Source organism: Suncus etruscus, chromosome 1 (genome assembly GCF_024139225.1).
Source record: "Suncus etruscus isolate mSunEtr1 chromosome 1, mSunEtr1.pri.cur, whole genome shotgun sequence".
Taxonomy (NCBI): Eukaryota; Metazoa; Chordata; class Mammalia; order Eulipotyphla; family Soricidae; genus Suncus; species Suncus etruscus.
Genome location: NC_064848.1, coordinates 176,725,230 through 176,743,695, shown reverse-complemented (window position 1 = coordinate 176,743,695; position 18,466 = coordinate 176,725,230). Strand labels below are relative to the sequence as shown.

The 18,466-nt window shown below is 44.2% G+C and overlaps 1 protein-coding gene and 1 non-coding gene across 2 annotated transcripts; both read right to left on the bottom strand.

The window, feature by feature from the left end:
• Positions 1–323: 323 nt before the first annotated feature.
• C1H17orf67 (chromosome 1 C17orf67 homolog) lies at positions 324–16,735 on the bottom strand. The gene is given in 3 exon segments (XM_049772764.1): positions 324–440; positions 15,039–15,139; positions 16,678–16,735. Coding segments are annotated over 3 exon segments (276 nt in total).
• Positions 9,765–9,978, bottom strand: LOC125995124 (small nucleolar RNA U3). Its single transcript, XR_007490722.1, has one exon. It is a non-coding gene; the product is annotated as a small nucleolar RNA U3 (small nucleolar RNA).
• Positions 16,736–18,466: the final 1,731 nt, after the last annotated feature.

The window sequence follows — 18,466 nt, the reverse complement described above, 5'->3', positions numbered from 1 at the left end:
GGTAAATTTATTCCAGCCCAGGGAGCCAATCCCAGGTAGGAGGCCCCAACTGGTACAAGGCACCTTTTCTAGACCTGATCGCAGTGACTTTTCTGGATGGCCAGGAGGGTCCTACCCCCTCCTTGGGTGGAGACATCTTTCCCTGGTGTGCTGCTGCTACCACAGGTTTGCTCCTGGCAGCTGGGACCACACACTCTCTCCTGCCTCACCCTTGCCACTGTCCTCTCCAGTCCTAGCCAGCCATCTCCCCTGAAACATATTCTTGAGGGATCTTGTGGCCAGCAGGCCAGGGAGAAGCACATACCAGCTGAGCCAAGCCCTCCTTACACAGGATGGACCAAGTTCCTGTCGCAGTGAGGCTTGCAGTGGGGGTTCAGCCAGTGCTCCAGGAACTGCTCCTCAGCACGGTGCTCCAGGCGGAGCAGATGGTGCATATACTCCTGAGAAAACAAAGGCAGGATGAGGACATGCCCTGTCCAGGTGAGGGTGCACTGAGCTGTCGTGGTAACTTGTGCATCTTTACTTCTGACATGGGCACAGCCAAACAGGCATCCAGGTGCAGGCCTGAGAGTCTGCAGAGGCATAGGGCCAGGCCCTCTTTAAGGGTGAGAGCAAGAATTCTGATCTGCTAAGCTGAGAGGGCTGGTCTCGTGGGAACACATATACACCAATGCCTGAGAGAGGAACAGAGAACAGAGAAAGCACATGGCAACGTGGTGTTGGCCACCCAAAGCTGCCTCTCCTCAGGTATACCTCACACAGGGCTCTTAAGTTCCTGTCCAGCCTTAAAGGAATGTGGGCAGTCTTGTGAGAACACAGGATGTGGACAACCTTGCACTCACCAGAGTTTCCATTCAGCAGCTCAAGTTGGGGGCCCCAATCTCCATTTTTGACAAGTTCCCCAGCTCCTGCTACAGCACTTTGAAATTTTTTGTTTTGTTTGTTTTGGGGCCACACCTGGTAATGATCAGATGTTATTCCTGGCTGCACTCAGAAATTGCTCCTGGCTTGGAGGACCATATGGAACTCCGGTGATTAAACCCAGGTTCATCCTGGTTCAGCCGCATGCAAGGCAAATGCCTTACCATTGCGCTATCGCACTGGCCCCATGTTGCAGCACTTTGACAAGAGAAATAAAGATGTAAGCCAGAACCTTCACTGCAGCAACCCACCTGGTGAAACCAGAGGCATTCCCTACCCCCACTGACAGAAGATGGGTGCACAAGTAATGAGGGTATTTCCCCCCAAGGGCTAAGATACAGCAGTAAAGACAAAGCAATCAGCACTATATAAAATTGTCTCAGATACAGCTGCATGTAGTGAGAGGGGAAACCCTGCATTTCTCATGCATGAACAACTTTGTGGGATTCAAAATATGCATAGCAGAAGAACCCACTTGAGGAACCCCCCTTACCCCAACAATCATCTTTTTTTTAAGGAATATCTGTAAGAAAGCTGGAGCTGCTGTACAATTATTAAATAAAACCAACTCTAAAAACATAAAATAAAAATGAGTTTTATAAAATAGCCTGGAAGTTCCTCAAAAAAGTATAAAGTCATGATAAGACCCAGCAATTGAACTCACAGTTTTGTGCTTAAGAGAAAGGAAAATGTATTCCTTCATATGGTTGGATAAATAAAGTGGTTATATCCATACAGTGGAATAGTATTTCATCATTAAAATGGTGTGTAAAAACGTGCCACAGTGCATATGGACCTTAAAAATATGTGCTAAGGAGCCTTGCAAAACCCTGACCCAGGTTCAACCCCAGCTGACACAAATTCAATCCCTGGCACACCATATGGTCCCTTGAGCTAACAAGAAGTTAGCTGAGGGGCTGGAGAGATAGCACAGCGGCATGGTGTTTGCCTTGCATGACAGTGGTTTCAATCCCAGCATCCCATATGGTCCCCTGAGTCTGCCAGGAGCGATTTCTGAAAGCAGAGCCAGGAGTAACCCCTGAGTGCCGCTGGGTGTGACCCAAAAACAAACAACAACAAAAAGAAATTAGCTGAGCACTCCTGAGCAGAGAGCCAGGAGTAAACCCTGAGCTCCACAGAGTGTGACTCAAAAAAAAAAGTAGACATGCTAAGTGAACATGCTAGGAGGCCATTCACATACTGTGAACCATATACTGTGTGATGGTGTTTCTGAGAAACATAAGTGACTCTTCCAGCTGCCCATTTCTCTCTGGCAACTCAGGAACTCATGTCAAAACAGGGTCTTGCATTGACCTAACAATGAGCATCAGGATTCAATAGTCTGTATACTGAATGATTCACATGTGCACTTCCTCCAGCTCTTGCAGCCCTCCTCACCCCTCTAGCATCACCCTATCTCCTGTGCATAATCCCCAACCTCCTCCATCTCTGCCCCACCTAGCAGAGTGACCAGTCTAAAATGCTGCCCAAAGAGGCCCTGGCTCTGCACAAGCCTTCAACAGCAGTACCTGTCTGAGAGGAGGCGTCATTGAGGTAGGAGCTGCTGAGCAACTTAAGATAGTGATGCTGGGGCTGGATCAATAGAACAGTGAATAAGGCACTTGCCTTGTATAGGACTGACCCAGGTTCAATCCCTGGCACCACATATGGTCCCCTAAGCACTGGCAGGAACAATTATTTTTCGGGGACTCATGCCTGGTGGAGCTCAAGGGTTACTCTTGGCTCTGCACTCAGAAATTAATCCTGGCAGGCTCAGGGGACCATATGGGATGCTGGGGATTGAACCCGGGTCAGCCGTGTGCAAGGCAAATGCCCCACCTGCTGTGCTACCACTCCAGCTGCCAGGAGCAATTTTTGAGCACTGCCAGGTGTGACCCCAAAATAACAACCACCAAAAAGACAGTGGTGCAGGTGAGATCCATTTTGTGGAGATCTACCACCTTTCTCCCCTCCCTTACCCCTGGTCACAACAGCTCTTGCTTACCGCTTGCGCCACCGCTCCAAGCCCATCCACTGCAGTCTTGAAAGGGCGGCTTTACTCAACCCAATCACTTTATATCCATCACTCCCACCTCACCCCTGATGGCCAACAGATATTTTTACCATCTCGATAGTTTGCTTGCTCAACAAGTTGGAAGACAGCACTTTTTTTTAAGATGATCTTTTTTCACTTAGAAATACAGATTTAATTTTCTTCTATGTCTTTGTAGGGCTTGACAACTCCTGTCTTTTGGGCACTGAATACCCTGATAAGGATGCAACACATTTTATCTATCCCTTCATGCACTGAATGGCATCTCTGTTGCTTCTAAGTTTTAATAGTTTGGAATAAGGTGCCTATAACCATCTGTGTGTAGAATTCTGTCTAACAGAAAGTGACCTATTCCTTTGGGCAAATGTTAAGGAGCATAATCCCTGGAGCACAGGGAAAGAATAGAATTTGTTGTGTAATGAACTGTTCTATATTCTTCCACTTTGCACTTCCTTTTTGCCCTGTACCATTTTGTTCATCTACCAGTACTAAAGGAGAATTCTTTTAGCTTCAAGTATTTGTCAGCATTTGGGGTTGCCAGTATTTTGGATTTGGCCATTCCAGTACCTGTCTAGATGCAAATTACCGCTGTGATTTGAAATTCCCTAGTGAAATATGACAGAGAAGCTAATTGGCCTACAGTAGATCTTCTTTAAGGGTGTTTCTGTTCAAGTCTTTGCCATGATGAGATTTTTTTAATATTCTTAAATAGATATCTTGATTTTACTTTTGTTATAATAGTCATACTGATGCCTTTTATTGAACTTATGTGATAATAAGAGTGATGTAGAAAAATAGGAAATATCTGTTACTCTTTTATTTATATTTCAGAGTGATATGTAAGCCTCTAATCTACTAGTGCTTCTTCCTCTCTTAAACAAGTCCCATTCACTGGGCTGTGGAGCCAATTTCCTCTCCAAATTGTTGGGATTTTGAGGGGCTATGCCTACTTCCTGAACCCTCTATCCCCTCATGCACCTACTTGAGTTTTTGCTTTTTTTTATTTTTTTAATATTTTTTTAGTTTGGGGCTATACCCAGATGTACTCTGGGCTTATTCCTGGCTTTGTGCTCATGGATCAATCTTAACAGGACTAGAGGGACCACATGGGATGTCAGGGATGGAACCTGGGTCAGTCATGTGCAAAGCAAGTGCCCTATCCACTACACTATCTCTTCAGCTGTTCTCTCCCCCCCCCACCAAGCTTTTGTGTCTCTTCCCCTAGGTGGGGAATGCTATTCTGCTATCAGAAGATACTCGTGCTCTCTGTCTGAAACATTCCAAGCCTCCTTTTTTCCATCTCCTACTAACTGAGTTTTTAGACCTCAGCTTAGATGTGCCTTCTTCCAGAAAACTTTTTATTTTCGTGTAAACCCAGAAATACACAGACCCCCTGGCCACTCTATTTGGCAGTAATTTCTTCCTGAGATTATGGACTTGGAGGGTTGGCAAAGGGGAGGGTACACCTGGCTCTGTGCTCAGGGGAAACAGCTGGCAATGCTAAGGACACACATGGCAATGGCTATATGTCATGCTGGAAACAGCACTATTATCAGGGCCACAGCTGCATGCAAAGTAGGTGCCTTAATTTTTATATATTCTCACCAAGCCTGATGGTATTTATGGATTATCTCTGCCATACTGCTCAAGGGCTACTTCTGGAGGTGTTCAAGGTGTTATTGGTTCTGGGAATTGAACCCAAGACTCCAGCATACAAAACATGTACTCCATCCCTTGGAACCATCTCTCAAAGTTACACATTTTCTTACTTAATGGAAGAGCTACGATGATTGGCTAGCATTATGCATGCATAAGATCTAGATGTCTCTCCCAAAAGGGAGCATGTATGATTTTTTTAATTGGATGATATATTGTCAACATTATCCAGAAAGAAGGCTGAGTACTGTAATTATGGAGTGCAAAGCATTACAAAGAATGTGTGGAACAATCACATAAAGCCATTAGGTTACCCCCAAACATCCAGTTATTTATCAGAAGAGTGGTACTTCTCCTTGGGAGAAAATGGCCATATTCATTTTACAACACAGAATTCATGGGGCCAGAGTGATAGTACAGAACATGGGATATTTGCCCTGCACGAAGCCAACCTGGATTCGATCATTGGCATTCCAAATGGTCCCCCAGAACCACCAAGAGTAATCCCTGAGCACAGAGCCAGAAGTTAGCCCTGAGCACTGCCGGCTGTGGGTGTGGCAATAAACAAAACAAAACAAGACTGAATTCGTGTGGCCTGTGGATCACAGAAATCCCAAACCATGAAAACCTTTCTGCAGCTGTAATGAGCTTTCAGCAAAGGGTAGGTACAATTTTTGAAGGTTTTAAGTTTCTCAAAAGCCTCCTAAAAATCAGTCACCTATATTAGACAGTTGTTTTTAAATCTTTTTATTTTTAATGCTTTAAAGGAATGAAAAACAACATGCCAGATTCTTCTTAAATTGTTTTCTCTCCCCCCTAGAACCCACACAGCCTGACCCTTTTTAGTGTTCATTGCTGTTTCCATTTAACTCATCCATGCCCCCCAGATTCTCCACCCCCCAAAGTAGCTGGGGCTCTCTGTAAAGCTGTTCCATCAACTCCTGAGGTAGCTGAGGGAGTAGACCCAAAAAGGATCCCTCCTGTAGGATCCAACAGTGCTTCTTTGCAAGATGCATCTGTAGAGTTTGGGGCTGGACCCTGCCCTGTACTGTCTCGCCCAGAGTAATGATCTGGAAAAACAGGAAGTTTGGAGTCTGGTAAACAGAAACAGTGACTTGCCAGCTGGTCACTTTGCTTTTCTAACTGTCCCAAGAAGGTTTCACTCTACAGGGAGCCTTCACTCCCCACCCTGTAGCTGTGGCTTATACAAGGCTCAGTGTGGAGAGGCCAAGGGTTCCCATTGGTCCAGGACTGGATCTGGGTCAAATGCCAACCTTCCCTGACCTCTGCAGCCTTAATTTGTTTATCTGCAAGATAGGTGTGGCACTAGCCCTGACTATTGGATCACTAGAGTTCAATGGAATGAATGACACAGATCAAGTTCTGTGCCCCGTACAGCGTCCATTTGTCCCTGTAATCCCACTTGTGCCCTCTTAACCTGTCCCAGGCCAGAGAGAAACTGACCTCTCTGTGGTTATGGGCTCCCAGGCCCTGGGGTTTTCCAGTGAGTTTAAGAGAGAAATTAGGGTGCACAGTCCTTGAGAGCTTCTCTGAGTTGTCACAACAGGTACACATCTAAGCCTTTTATATTGCTCACTACCAACCCCCTTCTTGCCCCTGGAAGATCAATCAGCTTGGGTCAGCTTTCATACATAAATATTTATTGCATCGATATGGGTTTTATAGCATTATACAAGTTTTAGGGGTCTGGTCTTATATTTCAAGGTCATAGACTCTATGTTACAATTGCTTCTAAAAACCTACTTTCCAACCTTCCTCACCACATAGTTGCACCCCCATTACCCCCTCCTCACCTCCAATCTGTTCTCTGCATCCAAGAGTAAAGATCCTGCTTGATTTGTAAATTGGCATGGTCAGAGTAGAAGGAACCACACCTTCAGGATTTACTCAGAAAAATAGGGAAAGAACAGGGCCAAAGAAATAGCATAGCAGTATGGCATTTGCCTTGTATATGGATGACCTAGGACAGACCTGGGTTCCAGCATCCCATCCATATGGTCCTCCAAGTCTGCCAGGAGCGATTTCTGAGCGTAGAACCAGGAGTAACCCCTGAGCGCCACCAAAACAAAACAAAACAAGGAAAGAAAGGTAGGGAAAGTAGCAAAACCCTGTCTGCCTTCCTAGCAGGTTACTTTAGTTCCACCTCTGCAATTGGCTGCCTTGGTCACAAGCCTTCCCAGGAAGCAAGTTTGATAGGTAGATAAGGCCCCGACAGGCTCTGTGGCCTTGAGTCGGCACTTCTCCCAGGAACAGGTTCACCTTAAATGCAAGACCTGCTCAGGGTGAGGTCTGCACTCCCATTGGGGTCTGCAAGGTCTTAATATAGTTTGCCTTCTCGCCATTTGCTAGTCCCCACAGCTCCTGGCACCAAAAGGCCTAGTGGCAAGTGTTTGCTTCAACCATCCTGCAACTCATAAACTATCAAAACATCCCTCCACGCTCTTTCACTGAAGGAGGAGCCAGGGAAATGGCTGAGAAGGTTTGAAAGCATTGCATGTGGGAGCCCCAGGTTCCATCCCTGACACTACATGGTCCCACAGGGTCCCTGACACTCTAAGCACTAATCAGGAGAAATCCATGAAACTGCAGGTATATATACATATTTTTTCATAGACCTATGAAAAAAATGAAAAAACACCCTGGAAAACAAGGGAAGAGTGACCTGAACCATGGGCCTGTGGTTCCGACACAGCCCTCTGTTACAGGATAGCTGGCAATTGCTGATGACAAGAAGGAGCAAAGAGCTGTGTTTCAGGCACATGACTGGCAGGCATCCCCTTGAATGTGAACAAAGGGAGCCTGTTACTTCAAGTAAAACAACCAACAGTTCTTGTTATTGAATGATAAAAATGGAGCTCTCCGGGGAAAATCAGGATTCTGGAAAAGTTGTATCTGGTCTCATGCGCCTAGCAACTTCCCACAGTTCCTTTTAGGATAAGATGGGCAGAGTGATTAACAAATGTCACCACCATCACCACCCATCTACATTTATGAGGCTTTTGCAATGATGGCTCATTTGAAAATTCTCATGAATGTCATCTCTGTCCATCTTGGTCAAGCCTCCAGCTGACCCAGGTGTATCTCAAGCTGGCACTTAGTAGGGCCTCACCTTCCCCAACCCAAAAAGTTAGAGTTGTGAAGTGTACAAAGGAATGAGAGCACAAACCAAATATCTGTTCTTTTTTCAGTAATCTTAGCTAATCCTCCTTGCTAGCTTTCTTGATCTCTGTGTCATTCCACTCATTAGAATGGCCCAGGCCAAAAGGTACATAAAAAGGCATCAAAGAGAGGTATAGATTTCACACTCCTAAATAGCAGCTGAAATCATCATGGAAGAAAAACAACCCAAATAGACACACGCATAGAAAGAGAGAGAAACGAGCACTGGTTTCCATGACAGTTCACTATTTATTTAAAATGTTAGGAAAATGAATATGCCACAAAGGCCTAAAAGCAATCATTAGTCAAAGATGAAAAGCCAAACTGCAAATCTGCTGAAAACCACAAATTCAACAATTGTGTTGGCTGAGTTAGAAATGACCCAGCATTAATGATAATCTCAAATGTTCCTGGATCAAGAAAGAAGGGGTAGACGGAAAATAAGCTTTAATTTTTTTTTTTAGATTCCTTTTCTTCAAGGAGAAAAAAAATTAAAAGCAAAACAAAAAAGCAGTATCTGTGTTCTCTGCCAACTGTAATGATTTAAGGAAACAATCCCTCAGTAATCAGAGGAAAGGATAGAAGTGTTCCCTTTGGGGGCACTGGAGTGAAGCGAGAATGAAATTAAATACCACTGGAACCTCGTCTAAGCTAAGAATCATAAAGTGGACAGTCCATCACGGAGACAGTCTTTTCCAGAAGCTCAAATCCTTCCCATGATATTTGCATGGAATTAAAGGCCTGTCAACATGTGGGTGCATTCCTTTTTGCTCATCAGTAAAAGTAAGGTAAGCACAGAAGCAGAAGGATGGTTCAGATCTGAGCTGTCCAGAGACACTCAATGGCTCAGACCTAAATGAAGGCAGAGGCATGTGGTATGCGCTGCAATTTGCATCTCCATCTCTTCCAAAGGGTCTTGGAGATCATGGGGGAACAAAAGGGTAATGGAATTACTACACACATTTGTCAAGGGGCTAAACATGAAAGCATATTTTACAAAGACAATGTATAATAAAGCTAATGTGATTTATATTTGCCCAACAAGAACATTCCTTTAAGGAACACAGGCCAAAATGGAAAGCGTATTCCCAGGGTGTGCGAGCGCTTAGGAATACGATCACAAAAGACATCATTTCAGCCTGTGTGTCATGTCTTTCAAGAATTTTCGTGGTTCACCCCAGCGTTGGCAAATAATTTCTTCCCTTAAATTCGGGATGATTAAGAGAAAGTTAACGAATTGAAGTGAGGCAATAGAAAAGCTTTCTTTGAAATAACCTCCAGCTTCCATGGCAGAATTAAATAAGTCCTACACAATTTCTCCCCTGGAGAGAGAAGTAGAGAATGGAATCAAAGGAGCATCTAGTATAAATGCCAAATACTGGCTATGGTACTGAGGACCATAAGAGAAATAAAAAGTTGCTTTACTCAATTTATTTAGAGTGGTCTGAAAGGAAAGTTTTTTTTTTTAGCCCCTTAAGTCAAAAGTATCTGTCTGATGTTGGGATCATGAAGTGAGAGGGATGCTCTTATTCTTGCTGGGAGGGGAAGAATGCAGAAGGACTCTCAAAGAAGTCATCATTTATCAGGAGCCTATCTTGCCAATACTCTGAAATGGAACTTCTAGTCTCTAAAACAGTAAGAAATGAACTCTGTATGTGTGTGTTGTGTGCCAGAAACAGAGCCCACATATGCATTGTATGCACTCTCCAGTTGAGCGATAGCCCCAGCCAGAAAATAAATGTCTGCTATTTTAAGCTATACTGTTTATACTGGAAGTTAATACACTGAGTAACAACAGTAAAATGCATAAAGATGAAAGCAAAAAAAGGATGCTCCAAATCTTATCACCAAGAAAATGCTGTCACAATTGTTTGCCAATATGTCTCCATCCAGATAAACAGAAGAAAGAAAAAAAAAAATAAAACAAGTGATCTTTCTTTTTTTTTTTTTTTTTACCACTCAAACTGCATCCTCTCCCTCTAACCCTTCCAAAGGAAGGGAAGAATGATCATCAATGGCAAAAGGCAGTCACAGAAGCAACACCTAGAGCCAGCTTCATGCTCAGGAGAGGACGCTCTGGCTCCTTCTCATAGCTTCGGGTGCTCTACACGATCAGAGGAACTTCTCTAGTCACATACTATAGAAATGATCCCTGAAAGAATAGTCTTACAAGTGATCTTTCTTAAATTTATATTTCTTGAGGCCAGAGTGATAGCACAGCGGTAGGGCATTTGCCTTTCATGCTGCCAACTCACAATGGACCTGGGTTCTATCCTTGGCATCCTATATGTCCCTCAAGCCTGTCAAGAGCGATTCCTGAGTACAGAGCCAGGAGTAAGCCCTGAATGCCGCTAGGTGTGGCCCAAAACCAAAAATGAAGACAAAAATCTATGCATCTTTTCCATTTTGAAAATTGTATATGCAAAACTTGACTATAAGAAATAGTTGGCCTTAGGGGGCCAGAGAGATAGCATGGAGGTAAGATGTTTGCCTTTCATGCAGAAGGATGGTGGTTTGAATCCCAGCATCCCATATGGTCCCCTGAGTTTGCCAGGAGTAACCCCTGAGCACTGTCGGGTGTGACCCAAAAACAAAAACAAAAAAAAACTAGTTAGCCAGAGTACAGGAAATGGAATCCCCTGGTCACTTTGCTGGTGAAAACCATAAAGTCACTTTAACAATTGAAAATTAGCCCCATTTCAGTGAAAACTATACAAATTTTTTCACTCAACTCATCCTGAGTTCAGGAGGGCCTCTATCCCACTTTGGAAACAACTAGAATGGTCTTTGTTTAGAGAAGAGCTAAATAAATAAGTTTGAAGGGTCTTAATCCATTTGTACCGGGGAGCTTACAATCCACAATCATTTCAGATCCTTCTGGAGGCTGGAAGTCTTAGATACAGTGCTGGTGCCCTTGGTCTCTCCACATCCCTTCTGGCCCAACCTTGCCTTATCCAGGGCCCCAGAAAGATGCAGAATGCATGCACTTGCACAGGTGTGCACACACATATACAACACAGCACACAGAAGAAGTGATCTTTTCTATAGCATTTTGTCCTTTATACCACCCAGAGAAGAACTATTGTTGCAGTGACTCGGCAGGATACATGATGTCAGAACAGTCCAGCCCTTGGACAGAGCTCTATCCAAACAGCCTATAATTCCACAGAAGCCAAAAGTGACTGACATTTAAACAAGTGTCAAGATAATAAACACCATTTACCAGACACTGAAGCAGAGAGACCCCTGCAAATCTTCATACTTCATAATCTTTTTGAATTGCTAAGACCTCCCAAACACCATTATTTTACCCCTCTCCCTTCTCTGGAAGGCTTTTCTTTTGCACTTCCCTTAAGACAGAGAAGCAAAATAAAAGAACCCAGCCTGTCACGCATTTCTTAGTAATTCTGAGTTGGTGGGAAGCACATGAGTCTTAGGGCTCAGTTTTCAAGGGCTCACATGTCCTCCCAAAGACCCCTCATTTTGCTCATGTGTCCAGCTCCACCTGTCTCCTTCCTGGTACTGAGGCAAGTTACAATAACAACTCCAAAATGTCACTTAGCATTTCCCCTGTCCAGGGGAATCCAAAAGGCCAGTGTTTCAGACATTGTGTCCTCACCCTCTAAATAGTGCCTGCAAATCAGCTCTTGAGGCTTTGCTCTGTGGAGCATCTTTGGCAGCTTCCGCTCAAGCACAGTTCTTTTGCCAACTTTGTGGGACAGCCTGTGCCTTTCAGCATGGCCCGAGAGGCCCTTCAACATCACGTCCCGCCCTCTCTCATCAGACCCAAAGTCGAGGATAGGGGGCAGTGTAATCAGATCTTCGGAAAAATACTCTTGTCATGGGGCCAGAGAGATAGTACAATGTGTAAGTGTTTGCCTTACACGTGGTCAACCTGGGTTTGATCTCTGGTAGAGCACTGCCAGGAGTGATTCCTGAATGCTGAGCCCGTAGTAAGTCCCAAGCACCACCGGATGTGGCCAAAAAAACAAATGAAAAAAAAATACATATTCTCTTTTTAAATGCACCCCTAAACAAACACACAGAATTCTGGCCCATACACAAATTATCACATACATAAATCTTCATCCATAGCCACACACGTCACATAGACACACATATTCTCAGTTACAAACTCACATATGTAAACATATCTTCATCCAGAGTCTCACACACTTACATAAACATATAGACTTTCTCATACAAACACATACACACATATATCCTCATTCAGAGTCACCTACTCATATATACACGCCTAGTGACAAACACTCTTGCATATACACACATTCTTCTACAAACACATAGATATCCTTAGTCATAAATAATCATGCAGCCACCATGTACAAAAAACCCTTATATGCATGCACATCTTCATATGCACACATTCACCTGTACACATGTCCTCATGCAAACTATGTGCAATTCTGAACATAGGTAGTACATCTATCTGTAAGGAGATGGTGCACACACAAAAAGAAGGGAAGAAGGGGTGTTCTGGGCAAAAGTTAAGAGCAGGATGAAGGGTTGGAGAGATAGAACAGTGGGTAGGGCATTTGCCTTGCAGGTGGTTGGCCAGGGTTCAATCCCTGGCAATCCATATGGTCTCCCAAGTCTGCCAGGAGTGATTTCTGAACACAGAGACAGAAGTAACCCCTGAGAGCCACTGGGTGTGCCCCACCCCCAAGAAAAGAGCAGGATGGGCTGCCTCTCCAGAGGGGTCCTGGGGTTTAACTCCGGCTTTCCCCTGTGCAAAACAGGAGCCTAAGCAGTACTCAACAATGCAGCCATGGCACCCACTTCACCCCATTTTATTCCTGCTAACAGTATGGGCCTCTGTAATGGGCACATCAGCGATGATACAAGACTGGCAGAGCTCTGTGATAGCTTGCTGTAAAGAAATTAAACCCCCTCTCTACATGACTGATTTGCTCTCAGCAATTCATAAAAAAGAAAAGGCGGGGCCGGGCGGTGGCGCTAAAGGTAAGGTGCCTGCCTTGCCTGCGCTAACCTTGGACGGACCGCGGTTCGATCCCCCGGTGTCCCATATGGTCCCCCAAGCCAGGAGCAACTTCTGAGCACATAGCCAGGAGTAACCCCTGAGCGTTACTGGGTGTGGCCCAAAAAACCAAAAAAAAAAAAAAAAAAAAAAAAAAAAAAAAAAAAAGAAAAGGCAATGAGACCTGAGAGAGGACATGGTAGGGAAACCTAAGAAGAAAAAAACCAAAAAACTCTTGGGTTACAGCAGTGCTTCTCAATTATTTTCTGTCATGCCTCCTAGGAAGAAGAAAACATTTTTCGCGCCTCCTGTGCAACTGTAACTAGTATCTTTATTTAAAAAAAAAAAACTTTAACCTGAAAAACAAAAATATATAAAATAATTTGAGCTGATTTTTTTTTTTTTTTTTTTGGTTTTTGGGCCACACCCGGTGACGCTCAGGGGTTACTCCTGGCTATGCGCTCAGAAGTCGCTCCTGGCTTGGGGGACCATATGGGACGCCGGGGGATCGAACCGCGGTCCGTCTCCTAGGCTAGCGCAGGTAAGGCAGGCACCTTACCTCGAGCGCCACCGCCCGGCCCCTTGAGCTGATTTTTTAATCAGAGGTGATGTCTGGATGAATGGCTACAATGAGCACGTTCTGCAATGCATAGCTTTTCGAAGCGGGGTTTGAAGCAGGACACAGCGACTCTCAGCTCCAGAAACATACAGAGACATAAACACGGGGCTTAGCTTGTTATGACAATGTTTGCCGAGGTCAAATATGCCCCCCTTTACAGAGCCTTACCCTCCCTGGGGGGCGCACCTCACTATTTGAGAAGCACTGGGTTACAGGGTCCTCTCTTGGAGCCTCTCTTCCTAGCCCGGGGCTGCAGTGAAATGGCAGCTTTCCCAGCCCCAATTATGAGGGGTGGCCTGGATGCACCCCCAGATGTACCTTCCCTATCCTTCCCACTTTGCATGGGTCATTGTTACTCAGTTCCACCTGAGGGACCCAAACAAAACCGAAGTCAGTGTTGCGAAGCACAGGCGGTCAGGATAACTAACCTGGCCCAGTAGTCTGACCCTCAACACATAAGCAGCATCACAGGAAAAAGTAGGCAGGAGAAGCAAGTGGCATCCTAGAGGCCTTGGGGCAGAGTCCACATGGTGTCACTGGCTCCCAAAATAGTCCACCACATGCCCAAGGGAAGATAAGAAAAGAGTCAGTATCAGCCACAGGGCTTCACTCCCCAGCTGCCCATTCAGCATGATACCCAGCAGCACTCTTGGGACCCCAATGTTTCCACTGACATGTGGCAGGTCCTTGACTAGTACCATTTTAATTATTACATAGATGAAACCATTCATTCCCCAGAAGCCCCAGGTTCATGCAGAATTTGTCTCAATAGTGTCTGTGTGGCTTTTCTTCAGGACACCCCCCCCACACACACACACACACATCCTGTGGGTGTTCACTGGCCTAATGGGTATCTCACTGGTCAAGTGTGAGTGCGTGTAAAAGAGATGAGTCCAGAGAGGGGAGGAGGTGCCTTCCGGGATGGGCTATTGCCTTGTGCCCTGATCTACTGGAATAGGCCCTTGCCACAGAGACCCTGGACTGGATAAACTCATTGGAAAATGAATGGCTGAATGAGTGAACATCAGAGATTCTTTAACATCAGTGTTTGGTTTTATAGTATCTCTGATCTCAACCCCTCAAAAGCCAATAGCAAAGTCCTCCCCTCTGGTGGTATAGCTCAGGGATAGAGCATTTGACTACAAAGTCCTCCCCTCACTTAAAACAACCCCAAGTGTCCCTGGATGTTGCCAAATATCCCTGTGAACAGGGAAAAATTGTCCCTAGGTGAGAACTACAGGTATTTGGGTCTTTCTCTGGAAAACTGGACACTGTTTTTATGTTGTCTTTGCAAACAGAATCAATGCCACATGAACGTCAATCTGGTTTGTATTGATTCACCAATGGTAAAATTGTTATTGTGCTTTGAAGTAGGGTCAAAGTGTCCAGAAAGCTATTGAGGAGGCTAAGTGAGATTATGGTACTGTCTGCACAGAGGATTAGAGAAGCTGGCAGGCTGGGAAGGAAAGAATTGGGTGGAAAGGAGCCTTAACCTACCTCTTAACGCCTTCACTGCTCTGGGCAGGGCAGCGAGCTATCTGGGCTCGTAAAACACTAGCAGTGAAATAATGAAGCCCTCAGCCTTTGGGACCTGAGCCAGCAGTACTCACCCGCAAAGGTTCATCGGGGAAGCCGGGTTTGCTGGGCCGGTCCTGGCGCCGGGATCTCAGGAGCTGTTTGGCCTGCTTTTCTGTCAGAATTGGGGAAGCCCCTGGAAAAGTCAAGAAAAGGGCCGAGAGACACCACGAGGGCACACACATTCATACCCATCTCACAGTGCAAGGCAAAGGAAGTGCCAGTGCTATTCCCATTAAAATTCAAAAGTTCTGTCACAGGGACTGGTCCCACAGGGCATTCCAGAGGACTCAGGAAGGAATCCTAAATTGTTTCTAATGCAAGGAACATGGTAGAGAAGCTACACAACCTGCTGCACTGGCTGGTTTCTGGAAAAGTGAGTCATTTAACAAATATGTCTTTGAAAACGTATTTTTGGAACCTGGAAAGATAACTCAACACGCTGAGTGCACACAAAGCATGCTGAAAATCTGGGCCTAGGCCCCATCACTGCATGCCTCATCCTTCCCAAAGCACCATAGGCAGAAACCCCTAAGCACAGCCAGGTATGGCAAAAAGCAAACACCATAAGCTTTCTCCCCAGCCCCAACTTTTCCAATTGTAAAACATATAAAAAGACATTTCCAGGATAGGAGAGATAGTACAGCAGGTGGGACAACTATCTTGCACACAGTTGCCGTGGGGTCAATCCCCAGCATCCCAATGCAGCACAGCCAGGAGTGATTCCTGAGTACAAAGCCAGGACTAAGCCCTGGGCACCAACTGCATGTGGCACAAAAACAAAAAAAAATTTCAGAAAAATGTTCCTTTATTTTTCGAGTCCCATTAGAGTTTTGGTAGGATTCTTTTTTTATCCCAAATACACTAAATCAAGTTTTGTTGATGGAAAATGTCTAGTGACAGTAGGGTATTATTAAACTTTATAATCATACATAAGCCCTCAAAAGAAAAGACTATGATCATGAAATCATATTAACGTTGAATAATCACACACAAACTCTCCAAGAGATAGTTTCATAATAAAAATCTACCAAATCTTGATGATTTGGAGAGATAGCATGGAGGTAAGGCATTTTGCAGAAGGATGGTGGTTCGAATCCTGGCATCCCATATGGTCTCCTGAGCCTGCTAGGAGCGATTTTTGGGCATAGAGCCTGGAGTAACAACTGAGTGCTGCCGGGTGTGACCCAAAAACCAAAAAAAAAAAAAAAAAAAAAAAAAAATTTCTTGATGAACTTTAAAAAGATGGTAAAATTGAATTGCTACTTTCAAGAATGCCCAAATACAGGGGTCAGAAAGATAGTACAGCAGGTAAGGTGCTTGCCTTATATGTGCTGATCCGGGTTTGATCCCCAGCATTTCATATGGCTCCTGAGTGCAAAGCCAGGAGTAACCTCTGAGCACTGCTGGGTGTGGCCCCAAAATAAAAACAAATAAAGAACAAACAAACAAACAAAAAAGAATGCCCAAATACAATTAAATATTATTTTAAATTTTGTCCCTAAAGTGATCAATTCTAGGATTTTTTTCCTGCTCTTGAGGTAGGGTGGAAGGACAGCAGGATTAAGTCATTATTCGTTACATATTCTTTGAAATGAATGAAAGCTGAAAAAAATATAAAGAAACTTCTTTTGGTTTATCACATACCCAAAGACTGGTTTTCAGCATTAATGCTTACCTGAAAAGACAGTTAGCAAAGGTGAAAGAGTGCCAGCAGCAGTAATCTCTTCATCTTGCCCAATGCCTCTCCTGGGTGCAGAATGAATGCCCTCCCACACGCCAGCCTACTTGAAGGAAGCTGCCTGGCAGGGGGGCAAGGCTTGTTTGTCCCCTGAGCAACAGCCCTCACCAAAAAGATGCTAACTGCATCTGACGGATCAAGTGTTTGATGTGACCACAGAAAGAGCTTCTTCCGTGTCCCTGTAAATGTTCATCCCAAAGAAAAACAATGTCCTTCCATCACAAGTTTCAGAGCTGGAATTTGAGAAAACAACAAGTGCTAAATACTGTATTTAAAAGAGATGTACATATACGCCAACATATCAGATAGCCGGGCTGTTTCTTTAATCTCAGTAGCTTCAATTTATATGTTTCTATTTCAGGGAGAGTCAAGTCTCTGAGATTTATGACATGTTTCCTGAAGCCCATTCACCAATCTAATTTGGCTTACCAATAATTTTTCTTGCTTTTGTTTTATTTTGTGTCCACAGGCTACTTCAGGATCAGTCATGAGGTATGGGGGTGTCCTAATGGTGCTTGAGACACCTCAAGTTTCCTTAAGTGAAGCAAGCCCCCTTTGAGTTTTCTCCCTAGTCCCAACCTCCCCAGTAACTTCAGGGAAATTAGAAAGTAGCATAATGAGGGCAGAAGAATTATTCTTTTCCAGATGATTTTGGAGCCCCAAAAGATGATGTCCTGGCTTCATCGCTTTCTAACACAGGAAGCTCCAGCAAATCACTTTCCCTTTGTGCTCTTGAGTTTCCTTCCCTGTAAAAAGGAGACAGGGGTTGGGGAGTAGAGGAGGGAAATTAGTGGGGGGGGGAGCCACCAACCATTTGAGGTGTGATAAAAGATGAAGAATAGCATGTGGCAGCTGCACTGCTCATCATTATCCAATTCCATCTTACAAATAAGAGAGTGAGGGGTCAACATCATGGTCAAGCCTATGATTTAGATGCTGAGGCAGAGCTAAGTTCTACTTAAAGTCAAGTTTAAAGACCATCTCTGTCTCTAAGGTTCCCCAAAGAGCCTCATGTTATAAGCTGTGAGCAGCCTTACTCAAGAATAAGGGTTATTTTTAGGACAAGCAATAAATTTTCGGCAAGCTGAAGTTTTTTTTTAATTCACCCTTTCTATAAATATCACATAAAGAAATTATGTACATGAAAAAGAAATAATGTACATTAAATAAATATATTACAAAAATAGACCCAGGACACTCACTCATGGCACTTTTGGTTGCCTTCTACTAGATTAAGAAAAGTATGTTTACTTCTAGTTTGCTAAGGGATTCTATATACTTGTAATAATGAATTAATGTTTCATTTATATTCAATCTATGTCTAATGAGATTTTTTTGATATATACCCATAGGAAAGGGGTTTGGGAGACACTAGTGAAAGAAAGTGGGCTCTCTAGTGATGAATCTGGTGTTGGAATGATTTATACATCATTATCACATTCAGGTACCTACATACTACATGTACCTCAGCATTTCAATTTAAAAAAATAAGAGGCCCAGGAAGGATTCTGTGGGTTAAAGCATTTGCCCTGCAAGTGTGACACCAAAGGTTCAATCCCCAAGACTGCCCACATGTGCTGAGTGTGTTCCTGGAAACTCTGCTGTAGAGGATCACTTAGCTCTAGAACAGTATATGATCTCAAACACACATCCAGGACATATGTAAGAACCACAACCAGGTGTGAGAACTACCAATGAGCACAACCACCAAAATGTGCGTGG